The sequence below is a fragment of the Ammodytes marinus genome (genome assembly GCF_949987685.1).
Source record: "Ammodytes marinus genome assembly, chromosome: 2".
Taxonomy (NCBI): domain Eukaryota; kingdom Metazoa; phylum Chordata; class Actinopteri; order Uranoscopiformes; family Ammodytidae; genus Ammodytes; species Ammodytes marinus.
The window spans coordinates 3,309,499-3,332,562 of record NC_137231.1 but is presented as its reverse complement, the minus strand read 5'-3'; the positions used below and the strand labels follow the sequence as shown (position 1 = coordinate 3,332,562).

The following is a 23,064-nucleotide window of genomic DNA, read 5'->3' as shown; positions in this document are numbered from 1 at the left end:
TTGAGACCATAAAACAATCTTTCTGCCTTTTTCTCAGGCTAGGATGAACCGATTTCAATTTTCTTTTTGCACATTTATACTACATAGGATCTCAGAGTTCAATACACCTTCATATTTCCACCGGTGAAGTAGGTCTTTAAGAAAGCCGTTCAAGAGTTTAGTGAAAAGTTTCTTTCTATAATTGACTTGTTCGACAAGCAGACGACCAACACTAGGACATTATTTGAAATATGAGAGCCCAACCCATGCAGTCTCACAGTTAAATGTGTAATAGGTGCGTTGGTACACAGCGCAAAATGTAGTAGTTTCACAATAAAGGCATTGAAATTGTGAATTAGCTACATTTGTTCCCCCTATTCATTTCTCATGGACGAGAGCCATACTTTGTGGTGCGTATGACCAGGTTAGCCAGGGAGCGTTTGCCTTGGAGCTCGTCGCGGTGCAGAGGTTGGTGAGCCAGCAGCAGGCTGTAGTCCAACACATTCAGCCTCTGGAGGAAGGCCGTGTCCACCTCCACCTGACGGTCAAACCAGGACTTCTTTTCATCTGCAAAGAAACAAACAAGCATTTACATTTAGTTATACTTTAGGATCATATATTAGTCTGAGAGTTATGTTTTACATTTACAACATCTTACAAATCTTTTTTTAATGTAAACAACTTAAATTAATAAAAAATCAACAACAAAAAAAATAAACAATAATGATAAATAATATATATATGTACATCCACACACATATGCATAGGCCTACACAAAACACACATCCATCAGTACACATATACTCAACAAAAGACACGTAAAATATATATACAAGTCTTCCAGCTCTTCATGACTATCTTCAAACTTATTTAATTACAATCTATAGATGCATTTACATTGAGCACATTTAGCAGCATGCTTTTAAGCCAATTGCATGTGGATCAATTCAGTCCTGCAGCTGAAAGATTTCACTTTAATGGTTCAACAGCAGCATAAGGCATATGAATGCAGAAGAGAGACACCATATTGTATTTGTATTATATTTAACATCATTCTTTTACATGTAAAAGTATCCTATTTCACTACAGTTATTATTATTATTATTATTTGTATTATTATTATTATTATTTTTATTTCCATTATTCTATTTCATCTACAGTTAATTGAACTTTATTTTACACTCTACTTTATATTTCTATGGCTCACCTTATCTCTACTGTTATCTGCACTGTGTCCTTGCTCTACTGTTGTGTTTATTTGTGTCTCAGGTGTTGCTCTCTTCACTTGTGTTTTATTTCTATATCACATTGTTGAGAGGAGCCTGGGACTTAAGAATTTCCTTGCTGATGACTGCTGCTGTAATTGTTAATGTGCATATGACAAATACACCATCATGAATCTTGACACTTACCTAATGCAATGTTCTGCCCTTCAAAGTTATTGTCCTTCAGCACCTTGATGACTTGTTTCCCCTCTGAGTCAGTGTCTGGGTTAGCCCATCTACCAACCTCACAGCCTTTAATGTCATATCTATGACACACAACGCTAACAGCTTATAGACACACATACATTATATCAGAAATACACACACAATGTCATGGTCTGTCTTTGTCTTGTCTTGTTTTGGTGTTACCCGGCTTTCCTGTTCTATTTTGGTATGTCTGTCTTGTTCCTCCCCATGTCCTGTCAAGCTTCCCTCTTGTTTGATTACTGCTCCCTTCCCTAATGTGTTTCTACTTGTCTTTTGGACTTTTGTTTCGGATTAACCTTTTGCCTACCCCAACTGGACTTGTTGCCACGCTGTTTTACTACCTGGTTTGTCATCCACTTCCAATTAAACTTTGTTGCTGCACCTGAACTGTTTTGTGTCTTGCTATTGGGTTCTTGTCTGTCGTTTTCCTGAAACCCTGACAGTCAATAAAACAGGAAACCCGGGTAACACCAAAACAAGACAAGACAAAGACAGACCATGACACACAATTCAACATTGGAAAAACGTGTGATACTTTACCTTATGTTTATCCTCTCATCAGGGTAAAACACACTCTGCATCACAATGAAGTACTTCTGGAGAACAGACAGACAGACAGACAACACTGCATTGTAGGTAGTGCTACTGTAAGGATATTGTAAAGTAGATATAATGAGATATTATTATGTTGATCAAATACCTTCATTTGATTGGGAATAACAATCATGTGGACACCTGGAAAAGAGAAAGGAGGGGGACTCATTGTGAAATCAAAAGGGAGATTTATTTGTCGTTTATTAGGTTCTATTTCAACACCATGGTTCTGACTCTGCCAAAGCACAGGTTGCAAAGTCCTGTGTAACACAGTGACACGTTGACAATAGAATTTGTATTGTCTTAAAAAAAATGCATAGCTTTGATTGTGTGTGTTTTACTCTTATTACACAGAATAACATCTTGTGTTGTTTAATTTCCCAACATGTAAAATACATTTGCTCTGATGAAGTGAAAGTATGATGTGATGAATCAGTCAATCAAGCCTCTAGTTAACATGATTCATTAGTTAGAAATTCATTTCATAAACAGCTCTGCATATCGTTAGCCTCGTAGCATAATTGCCTAAATCATATTTACTCTACTCTACTTTTACTCTACATCTACTCTATTCTACATCTACTCTACTCTACATCTACTTTTCGTTAGCCTAATAGCATAATTGCCTAAGTCATATTTTAAGGGTTATAGAGTAGGGTAAAGTAGGGTAAAGTAGATGTAGAGTAGAGTAGATGTAGAGTAAAAGTAGAGTAGAGTAAATATGATTTAGGCAATTATGCTATGAGGCTAACGATATGGTCTTTGCTGTGTCCTGTAGCACCATTCAGCTCTCTCTCCCTGAAGATCCATGTTAATCAGCAGTGGAGATGACAACTATTCTATGTTCAAGTTTGACTTAAAAAAGCAACACTCCCACACACCCTCTTCACCTCTTCAACAGTAGGGCTGTAACCATATGCGTATCCAAACCCAAATTGCGATCCACAGATCCACGATACGGTCTCGCCGTGTGAAAAGGCAGAATCGGGTTTTGTTATTTTTTATTTTTTATATCTTTTATTTACTCTCGTCTTAAATCAACCAATCAGGTTTGTTGAAGGAAGCTGTTAAGTGTTAATTTGTGTTCTGACTTGATTTACAGCACGGTTCAATCATTTTTATTTTTATTTTCATACCTATAGTATTATTTTGTTACAGAGAAGAGAGAAAGGTTATATCTTTGGTCGTTTATTTATTCATTTTGCTTATATTGTTCTTTGTGCTCAAGTCTGATCAGGTTATTTGTTATTGAATGTTACATTAAATTATCATTAAATCGGTCTGGACACTCTCCGTTGGAGCTCATTAAATATGTCAGAAAATTTAGAGCTACGTTTCAATTGGTTCTATCTGAGCCAGAGCCCTATGTATGGTGCTCTGGGGCGGACGTAACCGGATGATGACAGTGCTTTGCATGCGCCGTCAAAGCCGTGATAGTAAACATCAAAGATGGCTGTGGATATGTTGTTTGAATTTGAGACTGCTTTGGCCTCGACCTTTTACGATTTGCAAGACAGCACTCAAATCTTTCATTATCAAGTAAGAGGAATGTTCTGTTTTGCCGACCGACCACGGCAAAAGTTTAATTGAACAGTTAATCCCCGCGAACGGGGCTTAAATCATTTAGTTCATTGCTCTGTTTGGTTGTAGTGCTATCCAATTATGTGCAGTGGTATTTGAAATGCACGAGTAGGAGCTGTTCCTTGAGTTTGGAAGGTCTATTGATCGTGGCCAGACTCTATGTCGTTCTAGATAAGGGTCTGGATTCCCAGGCTAACATTAAATGTGATTATAAAAGTTATTTAAATAAAATGCTTCTCAAATTTGAAGAAAAAAAAACGCTCAATGTATGGAATCGTGGATCAAAAATGGTGATAGAAATGGCATGGTGAGTTGGTGTATGGTTACAGCCCTGTAGTAAACAGAGGCTTCTTACCTAGAAACCTGACCATCAGTGAGTGAGGGTACTTGTCCAGGTGCTCCACGTACACCTTCAGGTTGGACAGGAGAAAGCGGACCTCACGTTTGCTCTGGGTCTTCAAGAAGAATCTCTTGTCATTCCTTTATGAGCAAAAACAACCTTATGAATCAAACGAAGGCTCAATGAATGAACGTGATTTGGATAATATAAATATCAAAATAATACAATTAAAGCTAAAAGAACCAAGGAAAAAAACAAATAATATTAACTTTACATGTCTGAAAAAGGAGGAATCCTAAGACATATTTATATCTTGTCCTATCTTGAAACATTCTTTATAAATTCCTACACACAGTAAATGAACCCCCTGAGATGAGATGTAGGATGAGAGAAGGTAAATAGGGTTAGGCAATGTGAAGGCCCCTGCTCTGCAAAACTAAGGAACTCACGTGACAAAGAAATCTGCCTTGCTCTTGGAGTTGCTGACAAACTGGAGGTAGCATTGGTCTGAGCACAGGGAGTTGATATATTCCTCCTCTGTGATGTCCAGTGAACGCCTCACTTTAGCAAACACTGAGGATGCAAACGTCTGCATGACAAACCCCTGGAAGGCAAAGATTACATTATATTATACAGCATGGTAGGAAGATTGCTGTGAAGATTGCTTGAAAGGAATTCTAAGAATAAAAATAAACGTATTAATGGGGGCAATCTCTTTGCTTTACTTTATGTATATACAGTATATATCTGACTATCATTATATTGCTGCTCTGTACTCTATTGTACACTGCTTTTTTATTCTTTTAATTATCAGTGTTTCCCTCATCAGTATTTGATCCTGTTTCTGTCTTGTTTAGTTTTCTTGTTGTTTTTAAAAAGCCTCCTGTGGACAGGTGTTGAAAACTAGCATTTATGCTTATGTCTGAAAACAATGCATCTGGTTCGTCCAATGATATTGTCATGTCCATGTCAAATAAAATCTACAATACAATACTTTTAAATAAATGATCCTAATAATGTTTGTGTTTTTACCTCATGGGCTTGAGTTTCCTCTGCCTTAAAATCTCCTTCTGCGAGCGTATTCTGTAACAGAAGTATTTAGGAGTAAATATTTAAAGGTAGGGTAAGCAATTCTGCTGAATGTTTGTTGACAAAATCACTTTTTGTCAAATCAGTGAATATCTCTGACAATCTGTGTCTTATCTGTATACTGTGAGTGCGCTGAAAATAAAATCTGGTGTTAATACATGCAGCCTAGGCTCTGTAAACATGCCTGTTTACGGTGGGCCCCCTTTGTTTACATTCCCTTTGTTAACATACCAGTATACACAGCCTAGGCTCTGTAAACATGTTTACGTATTACTATACAGATTTTTTTATTTTTCAGTGCACTCACAGTACGGATAGGAATCAGTTTTTTGAGGAAATATTCACTGATTTTGAAAAAAAGTGATTTTGTCAACGAACATTGTCCAGAATCGCTGACTCCTTTAATGTCTACAGTACCAAACAATGGCTGTGTTCGGAAAGCCATACTAACGTCCTCCCTCCTACATACTCAACAACTATACACTACATACTGTCTACTTAAAGATCGATTGTGTAGGCCTATGCGAGGTGCGTCGAAACATTCACACTGAACTAAGTATACTCAAGCAATCAAGAATTTATTCTTCTTTTTATAAGATTCCGGCCATTTAGACGCTGTTTAGCGTATTACCGCCCTCCACAGGTTAGATATAGAACTATACTTTTATATACAGTCCTGTATTGTGCAGGAAATGCAGAATTGTAAAAAAAAGAATTTAAATCTTTGTCGTTTGAAAAGACGCGGTTGAGTAGGAAAAGTATCCAATTGATCCATACCCAATATCTTCCCGGAAGTAAGTAGCCTACTAATCCGGGCATTTCTGGCCTACCCAAACTCGCATACACAACCGTTGCATACTCAAATTGACGTCAAAATGAGTATGAGTAAGAGTCGACGTTAGTATGGCTTTCCGAACACAGCCATTGACTTCTTGTCCACCTGGCCTTGTGTATTGGCAGTGGTCTGAATGGAGGTCTGTATGCCTTCTTTGATCCTGGCTGTCAGTGGGTAGAACTCATGCTCTGTGTTGATCTCAAACACTCCTAACATCCTCCACCTCTGTCTCAGCTGCCACCAGTGTCTTCTCCTGGCTGCTCTGGAGGCCCCAGCAGCTTTTCTCTGGGCCATCTGTCAACATAATATAGGCACACATCACTTTAAAGGTGCACTATGTTGCTTTGGGTGTGTCAGAGAAGTGAAACATTTTCTAAGGTTTATTCTCATAACTGAATAAACAAACTTTCCTCAGAGGAAAATGTGATCCCTGTTTGAAGTTAGAAAGCTTCCTGAAAAGTTACTGTTTCACTGTTGTTGTTTACAGCAGCAGGGCCCACAGTTTGGTTCACAAACATATTATGGTCTTACGTTTGGATACAGTTGCCTCAAAGTAATTTAGTTTTGATTCATGCTGATAGAATTATTCAATACCACAAATTACATGTAGAGTAAATATGTTTAGTAAACTAACTGCAGGCTCTGCAAATGAAAACAAATCCCCCTCCCCTGAAACTGCATTGTGCACCTTTAACATGTTAAAGAATGACATTAGGCTGGTGCATATTGTGTGTGTACTTTAGTTGTTTTAAGTAAAGTAATGTGTGCCAAGAGGAATTTATTTCTAAAATGTATAAGGCATAAGCTACAGCACTATTTTAAGCAAAATACAATAAAAAATGTGAGCATTGTTAGTGCGATCAGGTGTTTGTTGATCCTATTCAAACAGAACATGTGGTAACACTTTATAATAACTATCCGTTGTAACTCGTTAATAGATCATTAGTAAACTCTTAATTAATGATTATTAATGATTTGTTAAGTGTTTGTTAGCAGTTTGTTAAGGATTTATAACAATGGTAGATAGTTAATAGCTTAATAATTGAATCAGTTCATCTGGGAGGTAATCCGAGATTAACTGAAACAATATTTGAAAATGGGGCTGCCCTCAGTTGCCCATGCACTGTGTATAGTCTATAGCCTATTTCAGCCTCGTCGGTATCTCGGATTACCTCCCAGATGAACTGATTCAATTATTAAGATATTAACTATCTACCATTGTTATAAATCCTTAACAAACTGCTAACAAACACTAATCATTAATAATCATTAATTAAGAGTTTACTAATGATCTATTAACGAGTTACAACGGATAGTTATTATAAAGTGTTAACGAACATGTTTTTCCTCTGATCCCAGGTCAGCCTTCACTTACCTGCTTCAATATATTAGACTCTGTGTTCACAAATGTTTACTGGAAAATCCAAAAGCCTATAGGGAGGATTAGAGGACTTTCACAGATAGATCTAGACCGTTAAACGTAATAGGTGTATTGTTTAAGTGTATCATAAGGAAGGTCCAGCCCACATATACATACATATAGCTTAACAAAGCATCGACCACTATAACATCCCCTACTGTCATTTGTTAGAAAATTGAAGGATATCCAATCAAAATTCATTATGCTGCACGGATTCCCATCAACAAAATAGAAAATATCTACAATTCACTCCAACAACTGACTTCTTTGCAAACATGTTTTAAAAATGACTAAATGCACTACTGTACAACTGGTGCAATACGAATGAATACACAAGGTATGCACACAAACACATTCTATGGGACTTTCTATTTCCACAAATGTACATCTGTGAGTCGACATGTGTGCCAACTTTGCAGAAAATCCCGAAAATCATAAATCATGAGACTTCCTCCAAAATGTAATCAGTTTATCCTTCTAATCATATTGTAAGTTTGTGCAAATTTGATCCCAAAATTTCAGTTCCAAAAGAAAATCCCTCAAAGTGTTTTTGAGATATTGTGTTCATGACTTTGACCCATCACCTCCAAACATGTGATCAGTTCATATTGTGTTCATGACTTTGACCCATCACCTCCAAACATGTGATCAGTTCATATTGTGTTCATGACTTTGACCCATCACCTCCAAAGAGTGGACATGTGTGCAAAGTTTGAAGAAAATCCCTCAAAGCGTTCACGAGATATTGGGTTCACAAAAATGGATGTACGGATAACCCCACCGGCGCAGTGGCATACAAACAACAAGATATTGTATCCTAAAAATCCTAATTCACAAGTGATTCATTTTTAGACCTATTCACGTTATGTAGCATCCTTGCTGAACACCAACGGGGCGAAATCCACGTCACAAAGCAGATCTCCAGAGAAATGCAGATGAAGAGCAGAGTTAGATACTGGGGTTGTTCTAATGTCTGTCCCAACAACACACATTACATCCATTCTATCCATGTGGCCTTCCTGCAGTGTCTCACACACTGTTATACTCCAGTGCCCAGGGGCGTGCTGGACCTTGAGTGACGGCACGTTTATTTATTTTAATTATTTTAATTTAATTTAATTTAATTTAATTTAATTTAATTTAATTTTATTTAATTTTATTTTATTTTATTTTATTTTATTTTATTTTATTTTATTTTATTTTATTTTATTTTATTTTATTTTATTTTATTTTATTTTATTTTATTTTATTGTTCCCTTATAGTTGGGGGTAGTGTGTTCCATAATGCACTACCTTTAATAGATTAAAGCATATAGATGCATTATGGCTGAAGGCAGTCTTTCTAAAAGGAACCTTACAGTCCCTGTTTACGGACATCCATATCCAGCTGATGTCAGCTGATGCTGAAGAGTGACATTCAGGTGAGTGTGGGGGCGGAGTGTATGACTCGACAGAACAATGTATCTCTCTCTACATGGTATCTCAACCTAAATGTCGGAACAATGGCATGAGGAATACATATTAACATGACTTAATCTGGTTTGATGCCACTATGGGTCTGTCTGACAGTGTGAGTGGTGAACAGTATAAGCATGCATAATGGACTCAAGTACACAAAGAAACAAAGATAAGCAGTGTTGTATCAATATCAGATATGGTTATTATTTGCTTATTACACATATATCTTGGATAATCCAGTCTTATGAATGTGTATAGTATATGGCTATAAGGAGAACATTATGATTCATATTTAAAAAAAGGCTATTTCCATACAGCGTGTATTTGTAGCAGTGCGGCCATAACTACATTACATATGTGGTTGTACAAACAAACCAAACATGAACCAACCATTAAAAACAGCCAGACTTGTTGTTGCTAAAGATTAATACTAAATGTATAGCTCTTACCTTGAGTTCTCTCTCAGTCTATGTGCCTTGAAACACCGAAAAATGACTCACACGATTTGTCTTTGCATAAAGCTTGCTTTGAGGTGAGCCTTGTCTTTGTGTGTGTGTAATGTTCCCTCCCATTGTACACATTCCAGGCAGGTTGAGCAAGCTGTGCAGGGTGTGCCCCATGCATCAGAAAGGGTGTGTGGCATCAGAGCTACAAGGAGGAAACCCCTGGCCTGAGGAGAGCAACCAACCAAATACAGAGAGTCCCTGCATTCCAAATCACATACTTTTTCTTTTTACTACACTACATAGTACAGAAGAGTTTTAGGGCCACAGGAGAGAACAAAAAATCAGATAAGGAAGTTTTTTTTTCATTATGTCAAGAAATGTCAAGAATACTGCAAAATGCTATTGGAGTTAGTGGGGCATTTATGTATTTTCAGCATACTACAATGTACGTGCATGTATTGGGACATCCTGAATCTTTTTCTGGCATACTAAATAGTAGAGAAGTATGGGTGTTGGAACGCAGGGATGGTTTAAAAAAATTAGAAATGGGCTTGGTGGTACTAATTCCATGTCCGTGTGCCACTCAGATACATGAATGGTATGTTGTCTACCGTTGTTAACAATAAGGGAGAAAACATTTGACATCTTGTCAACGTTTTCAGCCATTGTAGAAATGAAATGTAAAAGTGGAATCTATTGTAAGGCCATTGCAAGTCTTAAAACATGCCAGTCCACTCCAGTCCTTCCACTCACACGCAAATATATTTAAAGATACGCCGCCTTATAGAATAGGTCAAACAACATTGCCAAGCAGTATCCTATATGATCATTTGTATTTTATTATTCTCCTTCATTATGATTATACATTTCTATGGGTCTATTCATTCCTACATATACCAGACATGGTCATATGAATAGGTGTTTCACAATAATAAACATGATTGAATACCAATGTAATGGTAAATCTAATTTGTTTGTGTGGAATATAAAACATCTCTTAACTTGTTAACGTGCCTAACCCTTTGATATTCCTTAGTTTTCAGTTCAGAAAACCAGTTCCAAAATTGCTGACTGTCAAATGTAAGCCTAGATGTTTCAATGTAAGAGTGAAGTGTAGACATTAAAGACCTACTTCACCGGTTGGAATATGAAGGTGTATTGAACTCGGAGATCCTATTTAGTATAAATGTGCAAAAAAAAATTAAATCGGATCATCCTAGCCTGAGAAAAGGCAGAAAGAGTGTTTTATGGTCTCACTGTCTAACCCTACATTTTCCTTCTTGTGACATCACAGTAAGGGTCAGGATTAACAGGACAGCTGGGCCAAGGGAAGACTGAGGGAAGACTGAGGAAAGAAAAACCTCATTCATTATATTATAATAGTGATTTTATAATGATAGAACGCAGGTTCCGTATGGTTGAAGTATTCCTTTAAGATGTAATTACACATGTAGGACTTCACTATGCATTGTTATCCGGTGTTTTGTTGTGAGGTTCATTCTAAAACCTTCACCATATAAATCCTGAATCCTATGTCTGCATTACACTGTGGAATTCTATGTCAAATCAGCACTCTATACCTACAACGTGTGAGCAAAGAAACTCACTGCATTCAACAAACCTGTTTGACCAACTCCAGTTCAGTACTTCTTAAAACAACTATTTTCCCTCAGAATGTGGTGAGATAATCGCAAACATATGTAAAAGTAAGTCCTTGCAGATGCAGCAATGCAGATTCAATTAATCATCAACACATTTGTTTGCAAACTGACCTCTTTTTGCTACACAGTGGGATTTCATGTAGTGCTCTGATTGTGGGTCAGAATTGCCCAAATAGCATGCTGCTGATTTCAACACTAAAATGCTCCACCGGATGTAGTAGACATCTGGGTATTTTTAAGCATACTAAATATGACCACAAGAATTGGGAGAAACTAAATATTTTTCCTATCATACTTAAAGCCACTACGAGTAACATGGCACGTTGGCGTCCCCTTTGGACAAAAGCGGTAGTATTTTTACGACGCCCGCTGTCGCAAAGCTGTTTTCTAGCTCGTGCCAGGCGTGCGAGTGTGAACTGAGAAGGGCGCAATATAGTGCATGTCCGTGTGTTGAAAGTGTGAGGACTTTTTTCAGCTCTGTGAGAGTGGTTTTGACACTGCATCAACTAATGCCAGTCAGTGCTACACACACCTGATTGCAATGAGTTGATGCAGCAGTGTCACCTAACTACTCTCTCTCACGGAGCTGAAAGATTACGTGTCCTCACAGAAAGCGAATGAACGAGAGACGGCAGTTAGTATGGATCACGATGAGGTAATGTGTTTGTGTTGTTGATGTAAATAATGACTATTTCAGATAATGGTTATCTGATGATGGTGAAGCAAAGCAAACTTTGTGTTAGTACCAACCGCTCATTCATTTAGGAGTAAACACTGCAGTCTAGTTTCGCTCTTGTGAAATTGTATACACGTTGCTTGGCAACGGCCTCGTCCCGCCCATAGGCTATATCACTCTCCCTTTTAGCTTTTCTTCATTGCATTCTCTTTTTTTTCTTTGATGGTTCAGCCCCATTATCAGTCATTATGACAACAAATAACTGTCTCAAACAAGGCTCCCGCTCCCCTTCCCTCACCTGGAGGGATAGGCTTCTCAAATCGTGTTGCTGCACTACACTGAAATCTGCGACCAATACGGATATGTGACTATAGAGCCTGCACGCGCGAACCGAAAATCGGACTTGGTGTGCGACCAGACCAAACGCAGTAATAAAAGCTATATAAAACGTCTTTCTTTGCACTGATGGTCTCGTTTGCTGTTAAAGGTAATTTATGATTATCAGAGGAAACATGAGGCTGTTTAAAAGATATTTAAATGTTACTCGTAGCTGCTTTAATGGAAGTCGCTTTGGATAAAAGCGTCAGCTAAATGTAATGTAATGTTAATGAATATGCCGGTATTCCCTTCACCAGATTAAACACCCCTGAATTAATATCAGGACGTTTCCATGTATACTATATAGCCCGCCAAGTCTATTTGTTCCTTGAATAAACCTGTTCCACTATAAAGTAGACTGTGTTCCTTGACACTCACCCCTCTACATGACTAGAAGGACCAAAGCCGATTCACACAGTTCCCAAAAGGTTTTACTTTTCACCAAAAACCTTCACACCTTTTATTACCTTAAAGGCCAGGACACACCAGCCCGATAATCGCCGTCGTCAAAAAAAAAGACGAATCTGTTTGGTGTGTGCCGTGACGTCGGCCGACGTAGAGGTCGTCGGGCTTGTTTTGAGCCTGTCGGCCGCCGATTGGACCGACCGTCTTTCATTTGGAGCAATTTGATTGGTGGAGGGCTAGCGAATCAGTGAAGCCCGGAAGTGAGGCGGGTAGCACAAACAGCTAACAACAGCTAGCCATCGTTTTAATGTGTTTGTTCGTTTCGTTTTGAGAGTACTCACATGCATCAACCCTTGTTGACTGCTCGACACCATGCTCGACACTCTCTGCTAAAAATTGTGCTCTTATGGTCCATAAATATAAATACGTATTTATATCTATGTTTATGCTCTAGAGAGCTGTCCCATCATTTCCGGCTTTCGTATTTTTTCGGGCCACAATACAGATTAGCGCCGCCTGCTGTTGTGGAGACATTACGTCCCGCGCAAGCGCAGAGCGTACGGAAAATAAGCAGTCGACTCGGTGTGTTCTTTGGCCGCGACGGGAAGACTGGAGCTTCCTGAAACGGCCAACTCCATTTTTTGCATAGTCGGAACAAGTCGGACTGGTGTGTCCTGGCCTTAAAGGCTCTGGTTTAAAGCATGTGACCCTTTGACTCCTGCCTATCTCCAGATCTCCCCCTGTGTTGTCCCCTAATGACACATACAATTCCACTTCTAATTTATCCTAGGTTAAATCCAGATTTCAGACCTTTTTCCAAGATAATTTTTAGAATAAGGAGGAGATTGGATAATAGGTTTTAATTATTCTGGTGGACATTACCCCTGACTTCAAAAGACTAACCGCTTGTCCTCACTTAATTCATACACCTGGATGAACTAGGCCAGTAGATAAATGCAATTCCCTCCTATTTCAAGGTGTGTGTTATGGGATGTGTATTCTCTTATCAGTGGTGTTGCCGTAGTGTAGGTTTGAATTGCTTACCTCAGGAGCGCCTCGATCTCTTTAAAGAAAAACCCTAATTAGGTCCTTGTTCCCAACTCTAAACTAAAAATCAGGCACAGGATTTGTAAAGTTTTCAAGAAATTTTATTCAACCAATATAAAAAGATTATACGTTCACTATATAGAAAGACAAGATAAAATAAAATGAAAGAAAGGAAAATAAGTACCTACACTCCCATTAATGTGGTTAATATATGTAGGGAAGTATAAGACTTAGCTTATTTGTTTTATGTAATTTGTTCACATTGAATTTAGTTCATGAGTTCTCTTCTTTAAATTTCAAAGTTTGTCCACTGTTTACACAACTTTAAATATTCTCTGAGTTGATGGCCGAGCTTTCACCAAAGTCATATAAATTAGAATTTCTTCAAACTCTTATAACAATGGTGATTTTGCGACACAAAGAGTCAGGAAAAAGTTGGTTCCACAGCTTTAAAACCTTGTTGATCCAAAAGAGATCCTATTCGGAGCGCTATCAAGTATAAAAGTTTATCCACCGTTTACACAACTTTAAATATTCTCTGAGTTGATGGCCGAGCTTTCACCAAAGTCATATTAATTTGAATATCTTCAAACTCTTATAACAATGGTGATTTTGCGACACAAAGAGTCAGGAAAAGTTGGTCACAACAGCTCAAAACTTCAACTCGATGCCATTCCGCATTCCTGGTTCACCAATTAATTCCTATTAGTAACCCAAATGTTTCCTTACCAATCTTCTCAGAAAAAAGAAGAATTGGTTCAGAGCTTCACCCCCTTCTCTAGAACAAAATGAACAGCCCTCAATTTTTCAAAGTATTTTGCACTCAAAAAGATTCAGTTTTTCTTTTGAGTTTTTCTTCTAAGTCTTTCGTCCATGCTGAAAGGACAAAAAAGTGGAACAGTCAAGACTTCCCCAAAAACCAGCAGACCTTCTTGCTCAAAACCCTGGCTTTATATAGTCTGAGACAGAGAGAGTGGGTGTGTGTTTTAGGGGGGAGAGGATGGGGGAAAGATGAGGGTGTGTGTGTCCAGCTCAAGGCCCCCCATTGTCTCTCTCACCCCTGACCTGTCCCAGGACAAGCCCAGGCATGCCTTTTCAGAGAGGCCTTAGGAATTCACAATTATGTACATATTTCAGGATAAAAACTTGTATACAACACTTTTAGTGATTCTACCTTAATATTAAAGGTCACTCGTTACCTTGCCGGTCTTATTCAAAATATCATACTTTTCCATACGAAAACAAGAAATATACATTTCCCATTCACCTAAGACCAAGATATGTGCAATGAAAAGTTGCATTATTCTTGCCTATCTCAACAATGTGGAAAGACTTTCCCTGACCTCAACCACGCCCAACATCTTTAGAAAAACGTGGAACGCTGACTGTGAGCCAGACCCTATCACCCTATCAGCTTCAGTGTTGGACCTCACTAATACTCCAGACAGCCAATCAAACAGCTGGGTTACAACACGTCTCTCATTGTGAACACATTACATTGCCTGGTGGAGGGAAGCCAAGGTTCACTTTGTAGTATGTACACATCAAAGAGGTCCATACAAAACACAGCCGCACAGAAGGTCCAATCAGATGGCTTTTATTTAGGTAATTAAAAATATAAAAACAGATTTGTTCCTAGATATATACAGTACACGTGAAGACAACTTAAGTTAAAAGAACAGAAGACAGAGAACTATTTACCATCTCATTGTATTTACATGACAAAAGGCAATGCTGATGAGCTAGTCATTGTGTATGAACAGTGTGTGTGCTCTTCAGTGCAGTGGAAGAGGCCTACAGCTTGGATGTGCTGTGGAGACTGCTGGAGTCCACAGTGTTTCCCTGACTGGAAGCTGTGGTCCTCACTGCTCCATTCTGTCTGAGTCTGAATCAACATAGCACACTGTTAGTTCAGAGCAAAGAGCATCACTCACAGTATATACAGCACCAACACTGGCTTATGTTTTCAAGATTCATGATGGTGTATTTGTCATATGCACATTAACAATTACAGCAGCAGTCATCAGCAATGCAAGTGAAATAGGATACTGTAATAGATTGATGTCCGGCTAAACTTACTTCCAGTTTCTCACAATGCGTTCTCCGATGGGTGACTGTGGATTGACACACTTTTCCTTATCTGCTGCTGTTGTTATACTAGAGGAGAGAGAGAGATGTGTGTCAGAGAGGAACTGAGAAAATCATAAGAATGAGCCATCAGTCAATATGACTTCATTGACTTCAGTTACTCACATGATCTCTGTCCGTTGACAGAAGATACTGGGGAGGTGGACCACTGGTTCTCCCTTCATGATCTTGGGGTGGAACCTTCCAATATAATTGTTTGAACACTTGCACCTACTAGATGTGTTGTCATGGTGACCTGTGGGACACAGAGAGTCAACTCATTATAACCTGCTCACCATCTTTACACAGACTGTGGAGAAGGTAAGAAGGAAATGGAATGCAGCCTGACATTCAACATGGAACCTGTTGACTGAAGATCAAGGCAGCTTTAAAATCTAAATTGCAAGCAAAGATAACTAAAAAGTTTGGAGCTAAAATTGAATCCAATTCAAAGGATTGACAGTTTGGTGTTGGTTTCTTTGGTGAATCTGGTAATACTTTACAATAAGGGTATATAAATGAACTTTTAATCAATGCTTATGATATTAATGCTCAATGTTAGTTAATGTAGTAATGTTGGTTAGGCATTAACTATGCTTAGTAAACAAAGGCTTGGTTAAGCATTAACTAAACATATACAGTTAGTTAATGCTTACTTGATTCTTATTAAGCATTTACTAAGCATTAACTAGCAGTTCATTAATGTAGCCTACCCTTATTGTAGAGTGTTACTGAAAATCCTAATGACGCAAAACACTCACAGCCGAACAAATCATATTTCCATACAGCAAGGTGAATACATTAAGATGATTAAAGGAGCAATGAGAAAGTTAAAGTGTTAACAGTACCTTGAACAGAGAGGATGAGCAGGCAGGAGAGAGAGACCATGAGAGCTGGATTCATAGTGGAGACTGTAGAGGGCTTCTGGTTCACTCTGCACTGTGTGTCTGTTCAGTGGGATGACTCCTGATGGTGTACAGCTCAGAGGAACAGCCTCTTTTATACTGTAGAATGAACACACACACACACACACACACACACACACACACACACACACACACACACACACACAATGCTTTCTCTTTCCTGGTGACTTTCTCTTTCATTTCCCCTTCCCTTTTCCTCCTAAATGCCTGTTTCTCAGAATCACAGACACTTCTCGTCCTGAACCTTTGGCTCACATAATCATTTCAGATGCAGAATGGATTCTTTGTGATACTGTGAACATGAAAAAAATTAAATTATTTTACTGATATTTTTTGAATTTTTTGTATTTAAATAAAGTGATAACCAAAGTCATCAAATCATCTGGGATATCTGTCCTAAAAGAAAAACAAATTCAAGTGAGCATCTTATTTGATTTACATTTTTACGTTTTGATTCTGTTTGGAGAACATGTCAGTTTAATAAGACCATTCATTTTTTTTCACAGTAAAGGAAAGTGAATGATTATTGGACGACAGAGTTAAAGCAGTTCAAACCAAGTGGCGCTTCAACAAGGTGAACACATACAGATGATGTACAAAAGGGATAACCATGTGTATTTAAAAAATGAAGATTAAAATAGATACAAAATACATGTTCCTGAAAATCATGACTACTCATTCTGTGGTTTTACTATATATATACATATATTTATAATATCATATCCATTTACATATCTTATCAACTCAGTCACACAGTCACATACATAACATATCATCACTACTGTGCTCATGAGTGTACTGTCTATTGTCTTACTATGTCTGCATGTATAGATTATATTATATATATATATATATATATATATATATATATATATATATATATATATATATAGGGGAGAACGGGGTAATCTGAGCCACTTTTTACATTTGCTCCCCTCTAAGCGAGCTAAAATGATTTATCACTCAAATTTACACATTTCCCATTGATTCAGGATGTTTCCTAGAAATGGGCATTAGCAGAATTTTTTCAAGACAAAGGGCAGTGAAAATATGATTGTTTTAAAAAAAGTTGTCATGTGGCTCACTTTACCCCAGCTGTGGGGTAAACTGAGACAGACCAGAAAAATCAAGGGGGTAAACTGATCCACTTACTTTTTCCACTCTGAAACTACCATAACAACACATATTGTAACAGTTAGAATCCTGAAAGCTAGCCACACATTCCAGAACTAATGTCGGACTAGTAAAATGATGATGGGGTTTGGTCAATTAAGCAAAGCAAATTTTCTAAACGCTTGAAAGTAACTCTGAACAAAATCAAATACAACATATTATAATTCAAAAGGTTTTAATAAGATTCAAATGAAAGATAGAACCAGTTAGATTAGAACACAGTCTGGGGGTCAGAACACAGGACCCTTAGAGCCAGCTTGTGTCTGGGGGTCAAAGCATAGGAAAATCAGAACCAGCGAGAACAGCCTGGGACTCAGAACACAGGAGAAGACCCAACTGGATTATAAAATCAGCCTGTCATACTCTACAACTAGGCCTACTCTACATTCCAGCCCTGGAGGTTACAGGGAAAGATGAGAAGGTGCTCTTTCCGTGTGGTTGCCCCAGGTCGTCTTCCTGGTGTAGTTCCTTGGCATGATGGCTTTTCTACAATGTTTATGATATTAAAATAAAACATATGTTGTGTAATATTACATTAAAATATGTTTAAGACTAAACTTAACTTGTGCCTCATGGTGGGGGAAAGTGAGACAGTGTCTGTGTCTCACTTTCCCCCACAGAATTTGGCTCACTTTCCCCCACCACCACAATTTGAGAAAAAACTACCTCTCTTAGCATTTCAGGCTAATCTTTGGCTAATATCATCACATGGTTTTTATATGTTGGTAGTTCATCAACACGTATGATAGAAGTTGTTCTACGTGAATACATTTGCTTTGGCACAACAGTTGGTTAAGTTGACAGCAAGAAAAACCTATTTTGGTGAAAAAAACATGCTTACCACAGCACCATGAGGTCCTCTCTTTCAGGGCCATGGGGAAATGAAAGGGGCTTGAAAACATATATCTCACATGACCACATTTTTTTTCTGTTGCCTAGATACAGGGGGTGGCTCACATTACCCGATGCCACAGATTCCCCCGTTCTCCCCTATATACATATATATTTTTTTTTTAATCTATTCGTGTATTTCTATTTTTCTCTTCAATTACGATCACCATCATAGCCATGGGATGATATAGAGTTACTTTCTTTAATTATTTGTCACCACACACAGACAGACACATATTTTTACTTTTAATATAGTTTATCAATCATCTATTAATTTGTTTATTTATATTATCCATTGTCTTCCTTTAAAAACTAATAGATTAGTTGTTACTGTTTTAACAATCCTGTGACATATCTAAGCAGTTATCACCATATTCAGATGTTCTTCTACCTTTCTCTACATGCACACACACACACACACACACACACACACACACACACACACACACACACACACACACACTTATCTCTCACTCACCATGGCATTAATTTCCCTATTGTGTCATCCAAAGTATTTTCCTGTCTTGTGTGTTGTATTTTTGACTCTGTTATATCTATTCCCACTAAGTAAAACGTTTTTTAAACAGTCTGGTCTATTGTCTCTACTGTGCTAACACCTTAAGGTGTCTATGCCTTACATTAATGTACATTAATCATAGTATGCTTGCTCCCTCTCTGAGCTGAGCTCTCAGTTTAGCATGGTGTGACCATAGACAGTATAATAAAAGGGTGTGACCTGTCTTCCTGTTTTTGACCAAAGGAAAACCTGTCTATCTACTGAGCCTTAAGGATCAAGCTCAGTGTGTATGTTTCAATTCTTCATTCCATTTCTTTGTCATTCTTACAGCTACAGTATACTTCAAATATAAAGAAGGGAAACCATGCTGACAGGGTTCCTGTTCAGAACATGGAAGCAGCATATGAGGAAACACAAAGAGGTACTTACTGAGGAATCAGGCTACTTCATTGGAAATCTGCTGTTTGGGAAAACTTTCCACTGAGCCAGAGTATACATATCCATCTTTAAAGTCAATTCTTGACTGAATATATTTTGAGATTGTTTGCTAACGAAATAATGCCAATTAGATGCAAAGGCCAGTGTTTCCTTTGGTAAAAAATAAATAAAAAAATCTTTCATGCTGATCAGCAATGAAATCAATCAATCAATCAATCTATCTATCTATCTATCTATCTATCTATCTATCTATCTATCTATCTATCTATCTATCTATCTATCTATCTATCTATCTATCTATCTATCTATCTATCTATCTATCTATCTATCTATCTATCTATCTATCTATCTATCTATCTATCTATCTATCTATCTATCTATCTATCTATAATGCAGTCAGTCCACACATGATGTCCATATTAGGCACATCCTGTTGACTGTCTCATTTGGGGAATTCCCTCATATTACAGAGTTGGGATTAAGCCTGCTCAGCACAAATGGGATTTTCTTTCATTTCCTTGGTTTAGAAGAAATAACTGTTATTAGTGCCTGTGGAGGATTGTGTCTGTTACAGACCATCTACTGAACATTCACCAATGCTGTCTGAAACCATGTCTGTGACTGGTAGTAACTGATTGATTTGTGCACAGTCAAATAGGCTACTTCTGCTCCCTATCATTGATAACCTAATATCATTGTGTGTGCGCTCACGTTGTTAGCTACTGGGCCCCTTTGTTTACTAACCCTTTGTTTACATGGCTTAGGCTGTGTATTAACACCATATTTCATGATCAGCCCACACACAGTACAGACAGGTAGCAGATCGTGAGGAGATATTCACTGATTTTGACAACAAGCGTTCTCCAGATTTTGCTGACTCCACCTTTAATAGTTTAAGTTAAGTTTCTTTATTAGTCAATTTACAGAAGGTACATCAAGTCCCCACACTTCAGCGCAGGGTCAGCCAGTACGGTGCCCCCAGGAGCAGGTAACCTTAGTGAGCCATTCATACTAATCCTGTTATCCCCGTCCACTCAACCCCACATGAACCAGCCCTACTCCCAACTGCACATGAACCAGCCCTACTCCCCACATGAACCAGCCCTACTCCCAACCCCACATGAACCAGCCCTACTCCCCACATGAACCAGCCCTACTCCCCACATGAACCAGCCCTACTCCCAACTGCACAAGGTGAGCATCACTGTGTTGAGTGTCAGTTGTCATAATTGCATGGGGGTCTGTAGGATTTAAAATATATATTATAAGGACAAAACAAAAAGAAAAATCCTTTTTTAAATAACCACAATAAAAAAAATATATTTCCACAGCTCACTGTCAATTGATATCATATGTAAGTGTCGGCCTACAGGAGAGTTGAAACAGTTACAGCAGTTGCACAGGGTTGGCATGTTCTGTGGTGCTGGGGCAAAAGGGGGTTTCTTTTCACAGGGCCCCAGAATCACTGGTGTTGCCTCTGGTCAAACGGCCTCACAAACTTCACAAAGAAAAACAGAATTCTCGCTGGAATCTTGGACAAGACCATGTTTCATTGTACAGTAGTATAATGAATGCATTGGTATTATAATTTTTTTTAATATATTCATTCCCTCAAAGCCTTATTTTCTTCATGTTCACAGTATCACAAAGAATCCATTCTGCATCTGAAATGATTATGTGAGCCAAAGGTTCAGGACGAGAAGTGTCTGTGATTCTGAGAAACAGGCATTTAGGAGGAAAAGGGAAGGGGAAATGAAAGAGAAAGTCACCAGGAAAGAGAATGCATTGTGTGTGTGTGTGTGTGTGTGTGTGTGTGAGTGTGTGTGTGTGTGTGTGTGTGTGTGTGTGTGTGTGTGTGTGTGTGTGTGTGTGTGTGTGTGTGTGTGTGTGTGTGTTCTTTCTACAGTATAAAAGAGGCTGTTCCTCTGAGCTGTACACCATCAGGAGTCATCCCACTGAACAGACACACAGTGCAGAGTGAACCAGAAGCCCTCTACAGTCTCCACTATGAATCCAGCTCTCATGGTCTCTCTCTCCTGCCTGCTCATCCTCTCTGTTCAAGGTACTGTTAACACTTTAACTTTCTCATTGCTCCTTTAATCATCTTAATGTATTCACCTTGCTGTATGGAAATATGATTTGTTCGGCTGTGAGTGTTTTGCGTCATTAGGATTTTCAGTAACACTCTACAATAAGGGTAGGCTACATTAATGAACTGCTAGTTAATGCTTAGTAAATGCTTAATAAGAATCAACTAAGCATTAACTAACTGTATATGTTTAGTTAATGCTTAACCAAGCCTTTGTTTACTAAGCATAGTTAATACCTAACCAACATTACTACATTAACTAACATTAAGCATTAATATCATAAGCATTGATTAAAAGTTCATTTATATACCCTTATTGTAAAGTATTACCAGATTCACCAAAGAAACCAACGCCAAACTGTCAATCCTTTGAATTGGATTCAATTTTAGCTCCAAACTTTTTAGTTATCTTTGCTCGCAATTTAGATTTTAAAGCTGCCTTGATCTTCAGTCAACAGGTTCCATGTTGAATGTCAGGCTGCATTCCATTTCCTTCTTACCTTCTCCACAGTCTGTGTAAAGATGGTGAGCAGGTTATAATGAGTTGACTCTCTGTGTCCCACAGGTCACCATGACAACACATCTAGTAGGTGCAAGTGTTCAAACGGTTATATTGGAAGGTTCCACCCCAAGATCATGAAGGGAGAACCAGTGGTCCACCTCCCCAGTATCTTCTGTCAACGGACAGAGATCATGTGAGTAACTGAAGTCAATGAAGTCATATTGACTGATGGCTCATTCTTATGATTTTCTCAGTTCCTCTCTGACACACATCTCTCTCTCTCCTCTAGTATATCAACAGCAGCAGATAAGGAAAAGTGTGTCAATCCACAGTCACCCATCGGAGAACGCATTGTGAGAAACTGGAAGTAAGTTTAGCCGGACATCAATCTATTACAGTATCCTATTTCACTTGCATTGCTGATGACTGCTGCTGTAATTGTTAATGTGCATATGACAAATACACCATCATGAATCTTGAAAACATAAGCCAGTGTTGGTGCTGTATATACTGCGAGTGATGCTCTTTGCTCTGAACTAACAGTGTGCTATGTTGATTCAGACTCAGACAGAATGGAGCAGTGAGGACCACAGCTTCCAGTCAGGGAAACACTGTGGACTCCAGCAGTCTCCACAGCACATCCAAGCAGTAGGCCTCTACCACTGCACTGAAGAGCACACACACTGTTCATACACAATGACTAGCTCATCAGCATTGCCTTTTGTCATGTAAATACAATGAGATGGTAAATAGTTCTCTGTCTTCTGTTCTTTTAACTTAAGTTGTCTTCACGTGTACTGTATATATCTAGGAACAAATCTGTTTTTATATTTTTAATTACCTAAATAAAAGCCATCTGATTGGACCTTCTGTGTAGCTGTGTTTTGTATGGACCTCTTTGATGTGTACATACTACAAAGTGCTTTTCTTCACCAGTTGATATGTGGTTACTATAAGAGACTAGTCAAATAAACCTGGCTGTTTGATTGGCTGTCTGGAGTATTAGTTTTTTATTTTTTG

General features: G+C 38.2%; 3 protein-coding genes across 4 annotated transcripts in view; 1 reads left to right on the top strand and 2 right to left on the bottom strand.

Moving 5' to 3' along the window:
* LOC307257789 (phosphatidylinositol 4-phosphate 5-kinase-like protein 1) overlaps positions 1-9,345 on the bottom strand; it is an 11,608-nt gene extending 2,263 nt beyond the window's left edge. The window contains exons 1-9 of one of the 2 annotated variants that reach the window (XM_080037108.1): positions 9,218-9,345; positions 5,996-6,184; positions 4,999-5,049; positions 4,416-4,570; positions 3,982-4,106; positions 2,152-2,186; positions 1,992-2,047; positions 1,392-1,510; positions 384-546 (exon numbers count right to left, since the gene is read on the bottom strand). In XM_080037108.1, the coding sequence (XP_079893234.1) occupies positions 384-546; positions 1,392-1,510; positions 1,992-2,047; positions 2,152-2,186; positions 3,982-4,106; positions 4,416-4,570; positions 4,999-5,049; positions 5,996-6,184 (893 nt within the window). In that variant the 5' untranslated portion in view covers positions 9,218-9,345. The remainder of the gene's footprint in view (positions 1-383; positions 547-1,391; positions 1,511-1,991; positions 2,048-2,151; positions 2,187-3,981; positions 4,107-4,415; positions 4,571-4,998; positions 5,050-5,995; positions 6,185-9,217) is intronic. The other variant, XM_080037109.1, reaches the window with a different exon arrangement.
* Positions 9,346-14,962: 5,617 nt separating this feature from the next.
* LOC307268019 (C-X-C motif chemokine 9-like) lies at positions 14,963-16,473 on the bottom strand. The gene is made up of 4 exons (XM_080050525.1): positions 16,357-16,473; positions 15,635-15,764; positions 15,461-15,538; positions 14,963-15,266 (listed from the first exon to the last, which is right to left on the bottom strand). The coding sequence occupies exons 1-4, from the start codon at positions 16,409-16,411 to the stop codon at positions 15,176-15,178; spliced, it is 354 nt and encodes a 117-aa protein (XP_079906651.1). The 5' UTR covers positions 16,412-16,473; the 3' UTR covers positions 14,963-15,175.
* A 4,923-nt stretch (positions 16,474-21,396) lies between these two features.
* Positions 21,397-22,859, top strand: LOC307261033 (C-X-C motif chemokine 9-like). Its single transcript, XM_080041470.1, has 4 exons — positions 21,397-21,515; positions 22,108-22,237; positions 22,334-22,411; positions 22,606-22,859. Exons 1-4 carry the CDS (start codon positions 21,461-21,463, stop codon positions 22,694-22,696), a joined length of 354 nt encoding a protein of 117 aa, XP_079897596.1. The 5' UTR covers positions 21,397-21,460; the 3' UTR covers positions 22,697-22,859.
* Positions 22,860-23,064: the final 205 nt, after the last annotated feature.